This window comes from Ahaetulla prasina, chromosome 6 (assembly GCF_028640845.1).
Source record: "Ahaetulla prasina isolate Xishuangbanna chromosome 6, ASM2864084v1, whole genome shotgun sequence".
In the NCBI taxonomy this organism is placed as follows: Eukaryota; Metazoa; Chordata; class Lepidosauria; order Squamata; family Colubridae; genus Ahaetulla; species Ahaetulla prasina.
The window spans coordinates 93,699,281-93,719,045 of NC_080544.1; the positions used below are offsets into that span (position 1 = coordinate 93,699,281).

At 40.7% G+C, this 19,765-nt stretch overlaps 1 protein-coding gene across 12 annotated transcripts in view; it reads right to left on the minus strand.

Moving 5' to 3' along the window:
• Positions 1-19,765, minus strand: part of PHC3 (polyhomeotic homolog 3) — a 73,231-nt gene that overhangs the window by 18,587 nt on the left and 34,879 nt on the right. For all 12 annotated transcript variants that reach the window (XM_058189370.1, XM_058189363.1, XM_058189360.1 and 9 more), the window contains 4 exons: positions 17,427-17,664; positions 15,185-16,041; positions 5,188-5,338; positions 1,166-1,419 (listed from right to left, as the gene is read on the minus strand). In XM_058189370.1, coding sequence (XP_058045353.1) covers positions 1,166-1,419; positions 5,188-5,338; positions 15,185-16,041; positions 17,427-17,664 — 1,500 coding nt within the window. The remainder of the gene's footprint in view (positions 1-1,165; positions 1,420-5,187; positions 5,339-15,184; positions 16,042-17,426; positions 17,665-19,765) is intronic.

The following is a 19,765-nucleotide window of genomic DNA, read 5'->3' on the forward strand; positions in this document are numbered from 1 at the left end:
CGCTGAATGCTAACAGTACATTTAAATTTAACAATACATTTAATAATAAAGAAATACAGATAATTGTATTTATGAAACAGAAAAGTATTGAGCCTTAGTTGTATTTAAAAGCTGTCTTCAACAAAAAGGCAGAAGAGTCCATGCTTCCTGCCCAATGGAAAATGTCACCTTACTTCTACCCTGATGGCTTATCTTCTTTGAGAAGCAAACTACCCCTGGGAAAGAACTGGTTTTCACTCAAAAAGACAATGGGAAGGACAAACAAAAATCAACACAAGGAATAACACTCCTCAACCACACACTGAATATTCCTCAGCTACGGATCTTGTCTCTCTTGAACCCCTACGCCCCCAGGATAGGTATTTTTAAAGAAATCTCTAAACAAAAATAACTAAAAACAAATCAGTTTTAAATATAGTTTAAATGTAACTTTCAAGAGACATTGTTTTGTTTTTTTAAATCCCCAATCCAAAATTATTGATGGACTGATCCCTGACATTTGTGCTCAGGTTATGCTTTTTTCTTCCCAGAGTCAACATGGTAATACAGAGGTTTACAGGGAGTAAATACAATCATTACTAAGGCTTATGGGTCCACCAGAATTGTATTTATCAAATAAGGGACTCTGGTGAGAATGCTATTGAAGTTGGGGGAAAGGAGGTTCAGTCATTTTGCTTTTATGCTTACTCTTGATAACACTCAGCATGTATTTTGTGACCTCATATATTTTCTTCTTTATGGTGTACCCAACCACCCATGTCTTAAGTCTTACGTTACAAAATTTGGTGGGTAGGAACATGATCCTTTCAGGCAGAGATGGTAGGAAGAGTCTCTGGCGGCAAATATTCTCAAAGCGTCTGGTCCCACGTTTTCCAACCAACAACTTTTACTAAAAGGCGTACATTTTTGTGAGGTGTCTGATTCTTTCTGGCAGAGGTAATTCTGATTGCAGTCTCAAAAGTTCAGAACATTGTCGGGCAGAAAACTTAAAACTTCACTGACTTCATTAAGAACAGACAATAATTACTGTTAAGACAATTAGTCTAAATTATTCAGAATAACAAAGATTAAAGAAACAGAAGCCCCAAAGAACCACAGCACATTGCCTTTTAAAAGGAAAATATCACACATACAAGGTGCAACGATGTATTTTGTTTACACTTACAGGAAATGGTTCTAAACCCTCTTGGATCACAAAGCCCTCAATAACATGAGTCAGGATTTGTGGTTTAACGATAGCCTGTGGAAGTTTGTTTTCTATACTAGGGTTTCTATTGGACACTGATGCGCTGTTAGTCCTTGTTGCAATTGCTGGGAGCAAAAGAGGTGGCTGTGGAATAGAGGCATGTGAAGGGTCTGATGGTGATTTAATTACAGATGCGCTGACTGATGAGGCCATTGAAGAATGTCCCTCTTGTTCTGGAAAAAAAGTAATGTATGTATTTTTAAATAACTCAAATATCTTCATAATTATAGAAAGCAATACTTTTATTCATAACTTGGCTACTACATAAGTCTCTTCCCATATTTATTGCATCAACTGACATGGAACTTTGGAAAATGAAGCGGATCTGGGGACCATATTGAATTTCCACACATTAATTTCTCCTGGAACAGACAGACTATGGTTCTACTGGGGCTTTGCTGCCCTCATGAGGTTGATCGTATCTCCCGATTCCTCTTCATTTACCTGCTCCAGCAAATTTATTTACCCATTTGCAGCCACCCTTAGATTTCTGAAAGGCTCTACTTCTGCAAGACCCAAGGCATAAATTAGACTTCTTTGACTTGCAAGGCCTGAGCATTCTGTTATAGATTTTACAGTATCCAAGGCTCTGGTTTTGGACTAAAAGAACTCTATGGTTGTTGGGGCTTTGCAAAAGAAGTCTTCAACAAATCAGAAAACCATCAGTGGCTTCAAGATTGGCAAGCTAGTAAGGGAGAGGCCAATGCATAAAGAGCAGAATGGCTTAATCTTTTCTTCTAGTAATCTCAGCTATAACAAGGCTCCCCTTATGAATGTATTCTTGACAATGCCCAGCCTACCACTAAAACCCTGCATACAGCCCATGTGGACAATAAAGTTTCCCACCACCAACATTCTATCTCTGAAAGCATCCATTCCTGCTTGCTTTTATGAAAACGCACAGGGAATAACTCCAGTAGTAATTCCCAGCTGTGCACTCTTAACTACTGCTCTTCTGAGGTTTGCAGACAGCTTAAGTCAGGGGTCTCCAATCTTGGTCACTTTAAGACCTGGGGATTTCAACTCCCAGAATTCCCCAGCTAGCATGGCTGGCCGGGGAATTCTGGGACTTGAAGTCCATAAGTCTTACAGAGGCCAGGTTTGGGAACTCTTGGCTTAAGTGAAACAGTTTGTGGCTCACCTATGCTCCGTTAACCTGCATGGCTGTTAGCTTTTTTCCTCCCTGTAACTTAATTATTCCTTGTGTTGCATTCTTTCTTTCCTCTGACATTTCTCTCAATAAAGGAGAATATCTGTAGCTCAGGGCTGAAATGAGGGGTCCTTGGTGGTCTCTGAGTTTGGTTGTTTTCTTGCAGACATTTCATTACCCAAACTAGGTAACATCATCAGTGCTTTTGTCTGAATGTTACCTAGTTTTGGTAATAAAATGTCTGCAAGAAAACAACAAAACTCAGCACCAGAGGCCCCTCTGATATCTCTTCAGTATATGAAGAGATCCACTGTGTCCCCTTTTAGTCTTCTCTTCTCAAATCTGACCATTCCCAGTCCCTTTTCTTTTTCTCTCTCCATAGGACTTCATTTCTAGTTCTCTGGTTAGCCCGCCTTTCCCTGATGTTGTTCTAATCTGCCTGAATCCTGCTTCAGTTTTAATGTTACGTAGTTGTCCTGTGCAAATAAGTGCAATAATGGAAGATTACTTAGCTGACCAAATGAATCAGTGGACTAAAATGGGGGTTGAAATGCAATGTTCATTGTGGGAATTTAGCATGCAATGACGAACACAATATAGACACAATATATTTTTTATCAATTACCGACACCTGGCTTGCACATGATCACAAGAGTTTTGTAGCTCTACAAAGTTTGGAAGTTTCCGTTTCTTAATAGTTCCCTTTCACCAGATAGGGAAAAACCCACTTTAGGCAATATATATAGTGTCATTATTTTCTCATTCCTACAGCTCAGCAACACCCTACTGTCAGTTACTGGGGGCTTTATGTTGTCTTTTCTGTCCGGCTTGCCTCTTACTATTTTCTTCACCTGATTATATGGATAGATTCCTTGCCAGCTCTGTAGCCCCTGTATACTTGTTCACATAATACAACTAGCTCTCTCCATTGCCTCTAATATTTTTGAGCTGCAAAACTATAAGCGCGAAAAGGAGAAGGTTTATTTTAAGCCCTAAGCCTATGCTGTCAAGATCAAGAGAGATCAGTTGATGATATTCCTCCTCTTCTCTCTGCCTTGCACCAAGGGTGACTTTATGTTCTTAAGGCAAGGCAGTCCAATCCAATTGTCGTGTCCCACTCCTCCGCTGACGGCCGGGTCAGGGAAAATCCGAATCAGGCTTGCCTTTGCAGCTCTGCCCAAAGTCCTAGCAAAGTCCTCAGAGCAGGTAGGAGACCAGAAAGTGACTTCAGCAAGATAAGTTCGACTTTGCCTGACTCAGAGACTGCCAGAAAGCAGATCCTTTATATAGGCCATGGGGTGTGGCTCCATGACTCAGCACTCATTAAGGCCTGCCCCTCCCTTCCTTCTGTTGCCTCCGCCTATCCAGTCTTCTGATGTGAGGGTCACTCCAATCAGCAGCTGTTGGAAATAAACTTTCCTCAGGCTCACATGCTGTGGAGGAGGGAGGTCTAGCTGCTCCGTTTGCCTGGGCATGGAGCCAGGGCTGGGGCCGGGGGGTGCTCCCTCCTCTGCAGCCTGCTTGGGCATGGAGCCAGGGCTGGGACCGGGAGGTGCCCCCTCCTCTTCAGCTTGTCTGGGCATGGAGCCAGGACTGGGGCCGGGAGGCATACATTCCTCCGTGTTCGGGAGCAGATAAGAAGGCCCCGGCTGCTGCGAGAGCGGGCAAGACACAACACCAATCTACATTCTTGCTTTCAATTTACAACAATAAAGCAACAAGCCTGACTTTCAAAATGCCTTCAGCATTACTGCACAACCCTTTAAAGTGATATGTCTATGGAGATTCTCAGTCATCCAGGTCATGGTTGTCCCCAAGGTGTTTTTTTCAAGAGGCAACTGGACTTTCTGGTTTTTCTTTGAAGACATTTCGCTTCTTATCCAAAAACGTTCTTCAGCTCTGACTGGATGGTGGGGAATGGAAGGATTTACACTCCTTGCAAAAAGCTGGTCATTTGCATTCTTTTAGCGGGTTGTTAAGGCCACCTGGAGGTTTATCTGAGTCATCAGGGTCACCTGAGTGGTGCAAATTGGAACTGTTGAAAGGACCGTGTTAGGCCATCTATGTCAAAATTTAACAGCCCTCTCTCAACAGAGGAGGAGGGATACGACATCATCTATCTCCAATATACAACACAGTTTTTTCAACAGTTTCAAAAAGGCCCCACACCCATTTGCACCATTCAGGTGACCCCATGACACACATACACCTCCAGGTGACCTTAACGACCCCCTAAAAGGATGCAAATGAACTTAAAACTTATTTATTTCATATGGCTGGACTAGCCTGATTTTTATCTTTATTGGATGGGTTTTTAAAATTTTGTGATTTTATGGGGGAGTATGTTTTTTAACATTTGGGCATTTAAATTAGTTTTTTAAGGGATGTTTTTAATTATTGTGTGTATTTGTATTTTATCTGCCTGTTCACCGCCCTGAGTCCTTCGGGAGAAGGGCGGTATACAAATTAAAATATTATTATTATTATTATTATTATTATTATTATTATTATTATTATTATTATTATTATTATTATTATTATTATTATTATTATTATTATTATTAAATGACTAGCTGTCTGCAACGACTATAATCCTTCCATTCCCCGCTATCTAGTCAGAGCTGAAGAAGCTTCTTGGATGAGACACCAAACGACTTCAAAGAAAAACCAAAAAGTTCAGTTGCCTCTTGAAAAAAACCACCTTTGGGACTTACAGATGATACCATGAAACAAGAAATCCGAACCAGAAACTGGGCTCAGTTAAAATACCACATTGTGTTCTTTTTCTCACCTGGAAAAGCGTCTTCATAGGAAAGCTCTTCTCGGCTTCTTAAAGTTATAGCTGGTGGTGACAGCGTTGGCGGGGTGGGAGTCCTAGCCATACGAACACCATCTGAGTCCTCAGGCATCTCATCTTCACAGATATCTTCCTCCTGGTAAAGCTGCATTGAACAAATCAACCCACTTTAGAGTCAAGCTTTGTGGGTATTTTGTTAGCAATTTGAAAAATTATTACAATGTAAGTGCAACTATTGTCAATTTATTATTAAAATCAATTCTCAAGAAATATATTAAAATTCAAAGGCAAAACCTTAAAAACAGGTTAGAGTCTTCAGTTAGTTAGCTGAATCAAATTATTAAATAATCAAATTATTATTTACGAAAGAACAAGTGTGTGTATGTATATATATGTATATGTATGTATATATATGTGTGTGTGTGTGTGTGTGTGCACACACACATATACATACATACATACACCAGGAAGAAATTAATTTAGAAGATTTTTTTGCTGTAAACCTGTCTTGCCGAAACATGTTTCTTGGGATAAACAAATTAATGTTTGATGCGGCTTTTTAAAATTAGCTACTTTAAGTGGAATTATTCTGAGAACCTGGTTTAGAAGATGAAGAAGCATATATTGTAAATCATGGAGCAAGCATGCAGTTTTCAAAAAGATGGAGAAGAAGAAAATCTTTATAGCGATCAAAGTACATTTAAAACTTCAGTGTATTTATTCTTCATCAGCTATAACAAAGTTGTTGCCTGCTTTGAACACAATTATGAAAGTACCAAAAAGAATGGGCTGTTCCAGAATGCTAGATTCATTTAATAAAATCACAACAATTGCACAGCAACGAAGAAACCAATTTCAGGGCAATTGGTGGAGATTGGAAAAGGCAGTTATCACTGCTGTTTACTATTGCCACTTTGATTCAATTTATGTATACAGGCAATTTTAAGGAGCTTTAATTTAAGTCAAATTAGATGTTAAAATAAAATAAAAAACCACTAACAGACTGTTATATATAGACAACAACTTATCCTAAAATTCAGGGCAGAATGGGAAAAGGCTGGATTAAATCTGAACATCAAGATTAATGACAACAGCTAGGGATGTGTTCAAGTTGACAACTAAGATTATTATAGAAATGTACATTTATGATGATATGTGTGAATTTAGTAAAATGAAAAAGTAATTGAAAAGAAAGTAAAAATCGGGATTGCTCAAATACTACTTTGGAAAAATACTAAACTGAAAATGAATACAACAATAGAGAGAGAATGGAGAGGGATAGAGGAGAGAAGAGAGGAAGGAGACAGAGGGAAAGAAGAAAGGGAAAAGAAGAGGAAGAAAGAGAGGCGGGAAAAACGAGTAGGAGAGAAGGTTTGAAGAGAGAAAGAAGGGAGGTGTGGGGGGAAAGGAAGGGGAAGGAGAGAAGGAGAAGGAGAGGAGGAAAGTAGAAAGTAGAAGAGTAGATGGAAGAAGGGAGGGAAAGGAAAGAGAGGAGAGGGAGAAGAAGGACTGTTGTAAAACAAGGGAGATGAAATGGTAGAAGAGCAGCCCTGAATATACTTAAACTGTTTAGGATGAAGATTGTATATGTATGAAAGCTAAAAGAAAATAGGTATTTTAGATAAGAAACAGTTAAGATATGTTTATGAAAAAAAAATAAAAAAACTTTTTAAAAAACGAAAAATAAAAAAAGTTGACAACTAAGAAACAATTTTATTCGCCTGAGTTCTATAAGTGACCAGTGAGAAGATGTTGGATCCAAAATTAAAAACAGTGTATCATGAGAATGCACCACAGTGACTGGCATGGAAAAGATTTGGAAAAGGAAGGACACTCAGCTCAACAATATTTACAAAATGTTAAATGCGATTGCTTTTCCTTTAACTATCCATCATCATGAAAGTTGGAGAATGAAAGAAAGATTAGATGACTTTGGATTATGTCTTTTAGAAATACTTATACCAAAAAGAATGACTTTTAGATCTGATCAAACCAGAAATACCACTGGAAGCTAAGATTACCAAGGTAAGACTGTTTTATTTTGCTCGTGTCACGCAGTTATATTCTTAGAAAAATCAGCCATGCTGCCAATTGTTGGGTGTGATAGAAAATAGGCCGGCAAAGAACACTATAGATAAAAATATTATCTAAAACATGAAACATTAAATTAAGCTATAAAATATCAGAAAGAGTTTTTTTTTCTATAATGTCTCTGAAAGTTAGATGCAAGCGAATAGTTGACAAGAGAAAGATAATTCCTCAAAGTAGTTAGGAGTAGGATCAAAAACTGAATACCAATAAAAGTAACCTCACTTGTAGAGGGTTTTGATAATTTGTGCATTTAAACTGAGAATATAAATTCTACAGTTGTATTTGTGGTTTTGAGATGTTTGTGTTATTGTTGACTTCTGATCTTACATTCTGATCATTTAGGAAGCACTGAATTAGGCTTGACTTCTGGTGATAGCATAGGTAAAATGCCCACCATCTTGACTTTTCTGTAGAAATAATTTTAGCTAAGGATAATTCTGCAATTTTTTTGATCCGTTCCATCCACCTTGAACTTTATTTTACCCTCATGCTTGCCAAATGCGGTTCCTCATGAATGACTTTGCTTTTAATTTGTGGGTTTTAAAAATTTAACTCAGACATTGCTACGTTTTTATTGTTCTTGCATTTTTTATGTGTGAACCAACCACAGAATCCTGATAACTCGGTGGTTAGAAATGTAACAGTAAAGAAAAACTATAAATCCGGAATATAACCAAATATTTCTGTAAAGAAAAAAGGACTAAAACTTACAAAACTACAATATGTTAAATTTAAAATTGGGAGTCATCCCTGATAAAATCCATTGACATTTTAGGAACGAAACACAGACAAAATAAATTAGGAGATCATCAATTACCTCTCAAACAAATAAGTCCTTCCCAAGTTTATTAGAGCTTTGCAAAGCATTAGCAAGGGGGCATTGCCAAGCACTCTGGGGCAGGCAAAGCCTCTCTCCTTCAAGCATTAAAATAGCTACTCTCTTCAGAAGGCTGAGCACAGCTAAAACAATTACGATGAGCTTTCGGAAGGACACAGTCATTTTAATGCTCTGAGGAATGGATTTGCTTCTCCTATACAAAATGCTCTACCTAGGTCTGCCTTCAACGCAGGGGTGAAATCCAGCAGGTTCTGACAGGTTCTGGAGAACTGGTAGTGGAAATTTTGAGTAGTTCGGAGAACCGGCAAATGCCACCTCTGGCTGGCCCCAGAGTGGGGTGAGAATGGGGATTTTGCAATATCCTTCCCCCAGAAGTAGGGAGGGAATGGGGATTTTGCAGTATCCTTCCCCTGCCATGCCCACCAAGCCACACCCACCAAGCCACACCATGCCCACCAAGTCACGCCCACAGAACTGGCAGTAAAAAAAAATGGATTTAACCACTGCTTCAACAGCTCTGCACAATCCCTATTACACATTGCTTCAAAATTCTGCTTCCTTAGCAGGAACCTAATGCCAATAAATATTTCAGATAGCTTTCACTTGTCCATCTTTCACATAGTTTTAAAACTACAAAGGAAGTAATTCACCAGAGGCTTACCACTGGGGTTTCAATAGGTACTGCTTGTTGCACTTGGAGGTTTACTGCAACCGTTTGGGGAGGTGGAAGAGTCTGAAGTGGCAGCTGGACCAACGCTTCAGCAGCGGAAGCACCTCCTCAGAAACTAAGGTGTTTTGTACCAACACCTGATCTTGGGACAAAAGTTCAGGCTGGAGTTGCAAAGACGGAACAGGAGGAAGGCTCATCTGTTGAGGGTGGGCTGGAGTTGATGACAGCTGTGGAGAGGTTGCAAGTGGAGCTGGCGCTGGCTGCAAAGTTGGGTACGGTTGATGAGATGATGGAGGAGCTTAATCCTTGGGCGGAGCCAATGAGTCGTAAAATTCTTTCCAAAATTGAGAAGTGAATTGAACTCCTCGATCTGAAATGATGCGATCAGGAACTCCGTGAAGTCTATAAATGTGTTGTACAAACAACTTTGCTAGAGTCTTTGAGGAGGGTATTTTGAACATGGAATAAAATGGACTTGTTTGGAGAAAAGGTCAGTCACAACCCATATAACAGTATTGCCTGAACTTTCAGGTAATTCCACTATGAAATCCATGGATATTTCTTTCCATGGGGTTCCTGGCCTGGCTACAGTTTGAAGTAGTCCAGGAGGTTTTCCTGGAGGCCTTTTGGATGATGCACAAATAGGGCAACTTGCTACATATGCTTGAATGTCTTTTTTAAGACTTGGCCACCAAAACTGTCTTTTAAGAAGATGCAAAGTTTTCACAAATCCAAAATGCCCTGCCATTTTGGCATCATGGCATCGTTGTAGGATGGTTTCTCTGAGTGATAGAGGAACATATAGTTTTGTTCCAATCCAAGCTAGTCCATCACGGAGTGTGCATTCATGGGAATGGGTTAAGTACCAGTCATCGGTGTTTAAAGCTTCTTTAAACGACTTGGTTAGTTCATCTGGGAGTGAGGGTCAGCTTTGGAGTGGCTTCTAGTTATTGCTGGGGCCGCCAACTGTTGTACGGGAAGTATTGGTTGAACCACCTCGGAGCGAGTGCAATTGTATTGGGGTAAACGTGAGAGAGCATCTGCTAAGAAGTTTTTTCCCCCAGGAATATAATGTAAAGTAAAATTAAAGCGGTTAAAATATTGAGCCCAGCGGGCTTGTTTAGGTGAAAGTTTTCTAGGAGTCTTTAGAGCTTCTAGATTTTTGTGATCAGTCCAAACTTCAAAAGGATGATTTGAACCTTCTAAGAATTGTCTCCATGTCCGTAGAGCCCAATGAACTGCAAATGCTTCCTTTTCCCAAATAGCCCATCGTCTTTCAGTTTCAGTCAATTTTCGAGAAGTGAAAGCACAGGGTTGTAAATTACCATCAGCATTGTTTTGGAGCAGGACGGCTCCGACTGCTACATCACTTGCATCAGCTTGTATTACAAAAGGAACATCCATGTCAGGGTGCTTTAAAATAGGTTCAGCGGCAAAAAGTCGTTTTAATTTTTCAAATGCTGCCTGACATTCCATTGTCCATTCGAGGGGTAATGATGGTTTGGGTTTCGTGTCTCCTTTGGTTTTTAAGAGGTTAGTTATTGGTAAAGCAATTTGAGCAAAGGAGGGGATGAATTGACGATAGAAATTTGCGAATCCCAAAAAACTTTGGAGTTGTTTGCGTGTGCGTGGGGGGGCCCATTCCAAGACAGCTTTCACTTTTTCTGGATCCATTTCTAACCCATCAGCCGAAATGCGATACCCTAAGTAGTCTATTTTGGTTTGATGGAAATCACATTTGGATAGCTTGCAATATAGTTCTGCAGATAATAACTTTTTGAGTACAGCTCTTACTAGTTTAATATGTTCTTCCATTGTTTCTGTATAGATAAGTATGTCGTCAAGGTAGACAAGAACCCCTTTGAATAAATGCTGATGGAGTATTTCATTTATTAGTTGCATAAAAACTGCGGGCGCCCCCTGCAGTCCAAATGGCAGTACTCGAAACTGGAAACATCCTAGTGGACAGTTGAAAGCGGTTTTCCATTCATCCCCCTCTTTTATACGAACTCTGTAGTAGGCTTCTCGCAGGTCCAGTTTGGTGAAGAATTTTCCCTTCGCTAAATGTGCTAACATATCTTTCATGAGTGGCATGGGATATATGTTTTCGGCGCACACTGCGTTTAGGTTCCTATAGTCAACTATAAGACGAAAGGAGCCATCTTTCTTTTCCCGGAACATCACTGGCGCCGCCACACGAGGCCTAGCCGGTTGGATAAAGCCCCGCTCTAGGTTTTTGTCTATGAATTTACGTAGCTCTCCCAATTCCTTTTGGGTCATGGGATAAGCTTTTGGCTTTGGAAGCTTTACCCCCGGAAGGATGTCTATGGCACAGTCAATAGGCCTATGGGAGGAAATCGTCTGATGCTTTCTCACTAAAGACTTCTCGCAAGTCCCAGTATTCCTTGGGTATTCTCTCTTCCCCGTCTATCCGTTCAATCATTGCCCCTAACTTATCCTGGTGCAAGGTCACGGTAGGTCCCTTCTTGGGTTTCCCCTTTTCCCCTTTTAAGGTTTTGGAACGGAAACGTAGGACTCCCGTTCTCCAGTTAATATGGGGGTTCCATTTCCGCAACCATGACAAGCCTAACAACAGGGGTTGGTCCATTCCTGGGGCTACTATGAAGTTCAGAATTTCGCGGTGGTCTCCTATTATCATTTCTATGGGTTCCGTTACGAAATGGGCGGGCCCTCCCCCTGCCACAGAGCCATCTAACTGGGCAAACGCTATGGGCCTACTTAAGGTTCTCAACCTTAGTTCCATTTTTTCTACTAGTTCGGGACTGACCATACATCTAGTGCATCCAGAATCGAGTAGTGCTAGCAGTTCCCCCTTATTACCCGAAGAGGGTACATGTAGATTAACTGGAATGTCCAAGGGGCCCCGTGCCCAACTCACCAGAAGGTCTTCATCGGACTCTGACGTGGTTTTGCTGTCATCAGTATCGGTCGACACTTCGCCATCCTCCTTGATGGGCGTGCCCTTCTTGGCAACGCCTCCCCACTTTGCTGGTTTACGCGCCTTAGCCGCTGGTTTCACTGGTTCCTTTTCACCACCAGGGTCGCGCTTGGTATCAACTTAACCCTACAGTCGGCTGCTCGGTGGCCTTCTTTTCCACATCTGTAGCACGAGACGAACGTGGTCTTCCTCCCTCCAATCTAGGGGCGTCCCTATAGGTGCCTTCTGGAAAAGCGGCCAAGGGATGGCCCTCCAGTGCGCTGTCTTCTGCCACGGTCCTTCACTAGTTCGATTTCCATTTCTGCTGCCAGGGTGTACCAGCCATACAGCGTAGTTGGAGAGGCTCGTGCTCGACACAGTTCATAGAGATCTCCATTCAGACCATCTTTGAAAATGTCTACAAGGGTCACCTCCGACCACCCTCTCATCAAGGGAACTAAATCACTGAACTCCTGGTTATAATCAGCCACCGGTCTCCTCCCTTGCCTGATGGTTTTCATCCGACCTTTGGCCTTTTGCTCTGCCAGGGGGTCCTCAAACCTCCTCCTCAGTGCAGTCATAAAATGCTCGTAGTTTTGCAGTAAGGGGGAGTGGTTTGTATGTAACGACACATACCACGCAGCTGCTCTTCCGGTCAAATTATGAGTCACAGCTCTCACTTGTGCTGCCTGTGACCAATAATCTTCCCCAGTCTATCATGTGGTCATTCACTTTGCCAGGAACAGTCCCAACTCCTTCGCATTTCCATCAAATTTCTCTGATATGGGGGAATTTTGGCTTTTCCTTCCCCTGCGGCCTTGCTTGGTCAGCAGGTGGCGCCCGCCCTCATCCAATTCAGCTTCCTCTGGGAGAGTTTCCAGCCCTGGCTCTTCAGAAATCTCACCACCCTGGAAATCACCTTAGCTGGCCCCTTTGTATTCTCTTCCTCCTCTTCTCCCTCCCACCTGGAGGACCGAATAGGGATTCATACCTTTGGCGAGCTGCTTGCCTTACTTTCACTTCACGGAAAAGACGAAGGCTTCCTCCAACTGGAGCTTGTCTGTTATCTCTCTCTTCTGCCAATCCGAAAGTCTTTCTTCCTTTTTCTTTTTCCTTTTGTTACTCCAGACTGAAACTTTTCGGCACTTGGTTTCCACCTTCCTCTTCCAGCTTTAATTGCTCAATCCACCGAGCTCTGCAATCTTCCAGCTCAGGGTTAAAAGTGTCAGCAAAATTCCTCCGGACGCCTCCCCAGCTCAGCCGGCAGCAGGCCTTCCATCACATTTGGGTTTCTCCCCGGTATTGCAATTGCAATCCTGGTTGGTAGACATGATGTGAGTTCCAGCTTAATGTCAGGCTACCTCCGACGGTAAATAGGAAAGAATTCACCTTGACTCCATTTGGAATGAAAACAAGTACTTTTACTTTTACAGTCTTGATAGCAGCCAAGCAAAGCTGGAACTGAGACAAAATATGGCTAACATATCATATCCCCCCAATTGTCCCTCCTCCTCCAGGAGGTCAGGCTGGTCTGGTCCAATGCCAACTCCTTCACGGCCCCTCGTGGTAATCTTCTTCCACAGGTCTCTGGATGTCAGTCAACTTAGGAATGAAGTGTCGGTTAGAAAAGCGCGCGCTGATAACACTCAGTAATTAATCATCCCTCCCACCTGTTATGTCAGCCGACACTCATAATAGGCTCCTTTCCCTCACCCTGGACGGAGGTATGATACATCTCATCTCCTTAACAGTTTATAATACAGGAATAAACATTTTACATTCTATCTACTGATATAATCATTCAAAGCTATATGAAGATTGGAGTGGAGGCTGACAGAATGACTTTTAGATCTGATCAAACCAGAAATACCACTGGAAGCTAATATTACCAAGGTAAGACTGTTTTATTTCGCTCTTGTCACGCAGTTATATTCTTAGAAAAATCAACTATGCTGCCAATTGTTGGGTGTGCTAGAAAATAGGCCGGCAAAGAACACTATAGATAAAAACATTACCTAAAACATGAAACATTAAATTAAGCTATAAAATAGAAAGTTTTTTTTTCCTATAATGTCTCTGAAAGTTAGATGCAAGCGAATAGTTGACAAGAGAAAGATAATTCCTCAAAGTAGTTAGGAGTAGGATCAAAAACTGAATACCAATAAAAGTAACCTCACTCATAGAGGGTTTTGATAATTTGTGCATTTATACTGAGAATGTAAGTTCTACAGTTGTATTTGTGGTTTTGAGATGTTTGCATTATTGTTGACTTCTGATCTTACATTCTGATCATTTAGGAAGCACTGAATTAGGCTTGACTTCTGGTGATAGCATAGGTAAAATGCCCACCATCTTGACTTTTCTGTAGAAATAATTTTAGCTAAGGATAATTCTGCAATTTCTTTGATCCGTTCCATCCACCTTGAACTTTATTTTACCCTCATGCTTGCCAAATGCGGTTCCTCATGAATGACTTTGCTTTTAATTTGTGGGTTTTAAAAATTTAACTCAGACATTGCTACGTTTTTATTGTTCCTGCATTTTTTATGTGTGAACCAACCACAGAATCCTGGTAACTCGGTGGTTAGAAATGTAAATGTAAAGAAAAACTATAAATCCGGAATATAAACAAATATTTCTGTAAAGAAAAAAGGACTAAAACTTACAAAACTACAATATGTTAAATTTAAAATTGGGAGTCATCCCTGATAAAATCCATTGACATTTTAGGAACGAAACACAGACAAAATAAATTAGGAGATCATCAATTACCTCTCAAACAAATAAGTCCTTTCCAAGTTTATTAGAGCTTTGCAAAGCATTAGCAAGGGGGCATTGCCAAGCACCCTGGGGCAGGCAAAGCCTCTCTCCTTCAAGCATTAAAATAGCTACTCTCTTCAGAAGGCTGAGCACAGCTAAAACAATTACGATGAGCTTTCGGAAGGACACAGTCATTTTAATGCTCTGAGGAATGGATTTGCTTCTCCTATACAAAATGCTCTACCTAGGTCTGCCTTCAACACAGGGGTGAAATCCAGCAGGTTCTGACAGGTTCTGGAGAACTGGTAGTGGAAATTTTGAGTAGTTCGGAGAACCGGCAAATGCCACCTCTGGCTGGCCCCAGAGTGGGGTGAGAATGGGGATTTTGCAATATCCTTCCCCCAGAAGTGGGGAGGGAATGGGGATTTTGCAGTATCCTTCCCCTGCCATGCCCACCAAGCCACACCCACCAAGCCACACCATGCCCACCAAGTCACGCCCACAGAACTGGCAGTAAAAAAAATTGGATTTAACCACTGCTTCAACAGCTCTGCACAATCCCTATTACACATTGCTTCAAAATTCTGCTTCCTTAGCAGGAACCTAATGCCAATAAATATTTCAGATAGCTTTCACTTGTCCATCTTTCACATAGTTTTAAAACTACAAAGGAAGTAATTCACCAGAGGCTTACCACTGGAGTTTCAATAGGTACTGCTTGTTGCACTTGGAGGTTTACTGCAACCGTTTGGGGAGGTGGAAGAGTCTGAAGTGGCAGCTGGACCAACGCTTCAGCAGCGGGAAGCTCCTCCTCAGAAACTAAGGTGTTTTGTACCAACACCTGATCTTGGGACAAAAGTTCAGGCTGGAGTTGCAAAGACGGAACAGGAGGAAGGCTCATCTGTTGAGGGTGGGCTGGAGTTGATGACAGCTGTGGAGAGGTTGCAAGTGGAGCTGGCGCTGGCTGCAAAGTTGGGTACGGTTGATGAGATGATGGCGATGACATCCGTTGGCTGGGGGACAGCATGGATGGGCGATCTGCTGGACCCCCATGGACTACAGGGGAAGGGGACAACTGGGGAGGATGAGCGGCAGACTGTGAGGTCGATTCTGTTGAACTCTCGTCAGCTTGGACCGAGTTATGTTCGGACTGGAGCGCCGACGATGTCAGCGGATGAGACTGAATAAGAGTCTGGGGGTGGATAATTATACTGGGGGACTGGCTGGGCGAAGTAGGTGGCGGTGGAGAGACTACAACGGATTGTTGTGGGGATGGGGAAGGGGTTGGAGAAAGTGGAGGAGGGTGGACATGGACAGGAGTACAATGCTGGGATGGAGTAATGGCGGGATCTGGTGTCAGAGGATGGCCGTGAAGGGGGGCACAGTGCTGGGACGGAGTGGCTTCATGACTGGGAGGCAGCTGGAGTGTGATTGGTTGGACTTGCTGCTGCTGAAAGATTAGCTGATGGTGAGAAAGCTTGGAAGGTGGCGAGTGGAGAGGGGGGTGCTGATGTTTTAACAGGGAATGAGGTTGCATCGGAGAATATGAGGCTACACAATAAAAGTGGGAAGATTTACAATTAATATTTATTTTAAGAGCACAGAAAACCATTAAAATATGCTTATTTTCAGATAAATACCAATATTTGTAGGTAGGTTTACCTAATGTTTGCTGCTTTATACCCATTATATTTAGTATACTTGAATTTGACAAAGCCTTAAGAGAAAGACATCTGTGATCATATACAATTAAACTTATGGTAAGTTTGTATAAATTAATCTCCAAGATGTTTAGATTTGGTTTTTTGAAAAAATAATTTTAGAAATCTTTAACAAGAGCAATTTTATCTAAGGATTTATATAACTGAATTTCTAAGAGAAACAAACACATTCAAAGCAAGAAAAAAAATCTTACACCTTAAGTGATTTATAATAGATGTCTCGCTTTGAACTTTAACAGCAAGAACTAAATAAATCCCATTTTATCTTTATTTTATTAAACAATAAAAGAAAGCAATGAGTATGTTTTTCTGGATTATTGGATCCAGTGTGAGGAAAATATATGTACTGGGTTATTTATGCTGCCTAATCACTACAAGTAATTCAAGGATAGCAATAGCACTTAGACTTATATACCGCTTTACAGTGCTTTACATGCCTCTCTAATCAGTTTACAGAGTCCGCATCTGGCCCCCAACAATCTGGGTCCTCATTTTACCCGCCTCGGAAAGATGGAAGGCTGAGTCAATCTTGAGCCTGGTGAGCTACCAAATTGCAGTCAGCTGGCAGTCAGCAGAAGTAGCCTGCAGTACTGCACTCTAACCAATGCACCACCATGGCTCATAGTTTTTCAACTAGAACTTTGAATCTAACATTTGATGCCTACTGATTTCTGAATTTACTGAATTCTGTACTGAAGTACTAAATTTCTTCTAATCAGTTCAACTAATTCTGTTAAGGGGCAAAACCTTTTCAAATGTTTATACACAGGGGATTCATTTCTTTTCTTTCTTAGGTTTCTTTAATAAATTAAAATATTGTAAATGCTGACTTCCCATATCTAATTATTCAGGTATATCAGATTTCTTCTTTGGAAATATGTGATCAGTGCTCCTAATATCATAACTATCTCGTCAATAACAATATCTGAGATACAGGACAAACAGAGAAAAGAGAGCAGAGACCTCAGCTCCCTTAGTCAAAGGGCTTCACATGAAATGAGTTCCCACCAATGAAGAGCATCCTTTAGTTCCATAGAGATTCAGGTTTTGTAGCCTAGCCGACATACTATTGGATGCAAACCAACTGACATAATAATGCCTACCCATCAAGTGTTTTTGGTACTTGGTGACTGAAATGGCAACAAATGGACAAATATTTAACAAAAGTCTTAACTGTAAAAGAGCACCCTTAAAAATGTAATTGGATTATCCTACCTGGTGCCATTAACTGATGAATACTTGACGTACGGGTAACAGCTGGACTTCGAGGCTCAGCATTTGGGCTGTCTCCCTTCCTCTTGCTTTCTACATCCAATTGACTGACTTTGGCACCGGTTACAGATTTGCTAGGACACACAGCTAATGTCTGGGGTTGACTAGAGCTTTTGGGCGTTCCATTTTGAGAAGTAGACAATACACCCAGCTTCTGACTCCGCAGAGTCAAATTCTGGACCTAAAAAAAAAAGGCAAATAAATATTTTTAAAGGTATCTTTTCGTGTAAATAAATACATGCATTCTCTGGAGTTGTGCCTGCACTGAGGAACCACAATCCCTTGCAGAGATTTAGATGGGCTTCATTCTGTTAGCTTTTAGACTTAGACTTAGGCTTAGAATAGCTTTATTGTCACTTTGAATGTACACTAATCGGCATGCATTAAAATGAAATTTTGTTGCATACAGTTCTCAAAGGGTCATCGCCTCCAGTATACACTGCTTTTTGTTAAGTCTTAAGTCCTGGCAGTCATTTAGACTAGGAAGTTAGGCAAGTTTTGTTGTGATGTGGTTTTGTTTTATTTTGAGGGTTACTGTTTTAATCTGGGCATCATGGGGAACATATTGTTAGATGGATTTAATCTTTGTATGATTCCCAGAGTTTCTGTTGTGAGATGGGAAGCTCTATAAATGGTTTAAATACACACACACACACAAACACTTTAGATTAATTTTTTTCCCCTAATATTGAAGAAATTTGACTATTTTCAATACATGACAGAAAACAAATCCAGGATCAAGTTTCACAAAAATAAGAATTTAATATGCACCATGTCAGTGATATGCCAAATGTTGAAAATAACAAAATTAAAAAAGATGTCATATTGCACCGATTCCAGTATTAAAAAGTTGAGAAAAAGAATATAGTCTAAATTAAATTGAGAAGCCTTGCGTTGGCAGCAAGGAGTAGATTTCAAATACAGGTAGTCCTCAAGATACGACCAGAATTGAGCCCAAAATTTACGTTGCTAAGTGAAACGTTTGTTGAGTGAATTTGCCCTATTTTATGACTTTTCTTGCTGCATTAGTTAAGAAAATCATTGCCTTTCTTAAGTTGTTAAGTGAAACTGGTTTCCCCGTTGACTTTGCTTGTCAGAAGGGTGCAAGAGATGATCACGTGACCTTGACACACGGCAACCATCATAAATATGAACCAGTTATCAAGCATCTGATTTTTGATCACATGACGCTGAGGATGCTGTGACAGTCATAAGTGTAAAAATGATCATAAGTCACTTTTTCAATGCCATTGTAACTTCGAACGGTCACTGAATAAACTGATGTAAGTCGAGGTATGCCTGTAGTTTGGGAACTTCTTGGCTCACTGGAAGAGCTAATGGTAGCAAGAAAGAACAAAAGTTCCCTCATGAAGTGTTTCAGTCAGGCAGTTTGAAGTGGTCCATAAACAGGGCAATCTCAGACTAGGCTTGTTTTGAGACTGGATAACTTCCAAACCAAAATATTGTGTAATAGAAACTTTCGCATATTCCCCACTTGGTAGTTCTCTGCGTCATGTTTACAAGGTTTTTTAATTATTTTTTTTTTTGGAAAAAACTCCCGGTTGTTTTCCTCAAGACTTTCTCAGGGTTAATAGATCGAGCTGCAGAAGTGACCTAAAACACTGTCTAGTCATTCCATTGGCGCCACTCATCTCTCTCCATATTTGTCAAAATCTCCTAACTTTATAGTTAACTCAAAAGACCTTAGTACATTTTCAGTGTTTTCGCTTATAATTTGCAGGGTGTTGAAAATATCTTGTGAAACTTGTCAAGAAGAAAAAAAAAAGGGAGGGGGGGCAAACCAATAAACAGAGAGCAAACCCCACTTCCTTCTAGCCCTGAAAATGTTACCTGTATAGGAAATGAAACGCCTGTAAGCAAATAACCAAGGACTCCGCAAACTATTTTCTTCATTTTTAAACAGTAACCTTATTTTAAAAAGTTCCTTTCTGCCTTTCAGATTTGTATTTTGAAGTGATTGTTGCCATGGTGCCGTTGGCTATAAGTTACTAATGCAGACCTGTGTAGATGTGTTCCTGAAACTAATTTGGTTTAGGTCAAAATCTTGTTTATTCATTTATTTAATTATAATGTATTATTTAAAAACTTCAGACAACAATCCCCATTCAGAAAAAAAGTAAGATTCTTCTACTCTGAGATTATAGCTAGGGTTGTTTGTTTTTTTCCCAATGATATGGAAATAAATTTGCCAGTGCCTTTTCCTGGGACATTGTCTAATCTGATGGCTTTGGGATTTCCTATCCAAATATTGAACAGGTCTG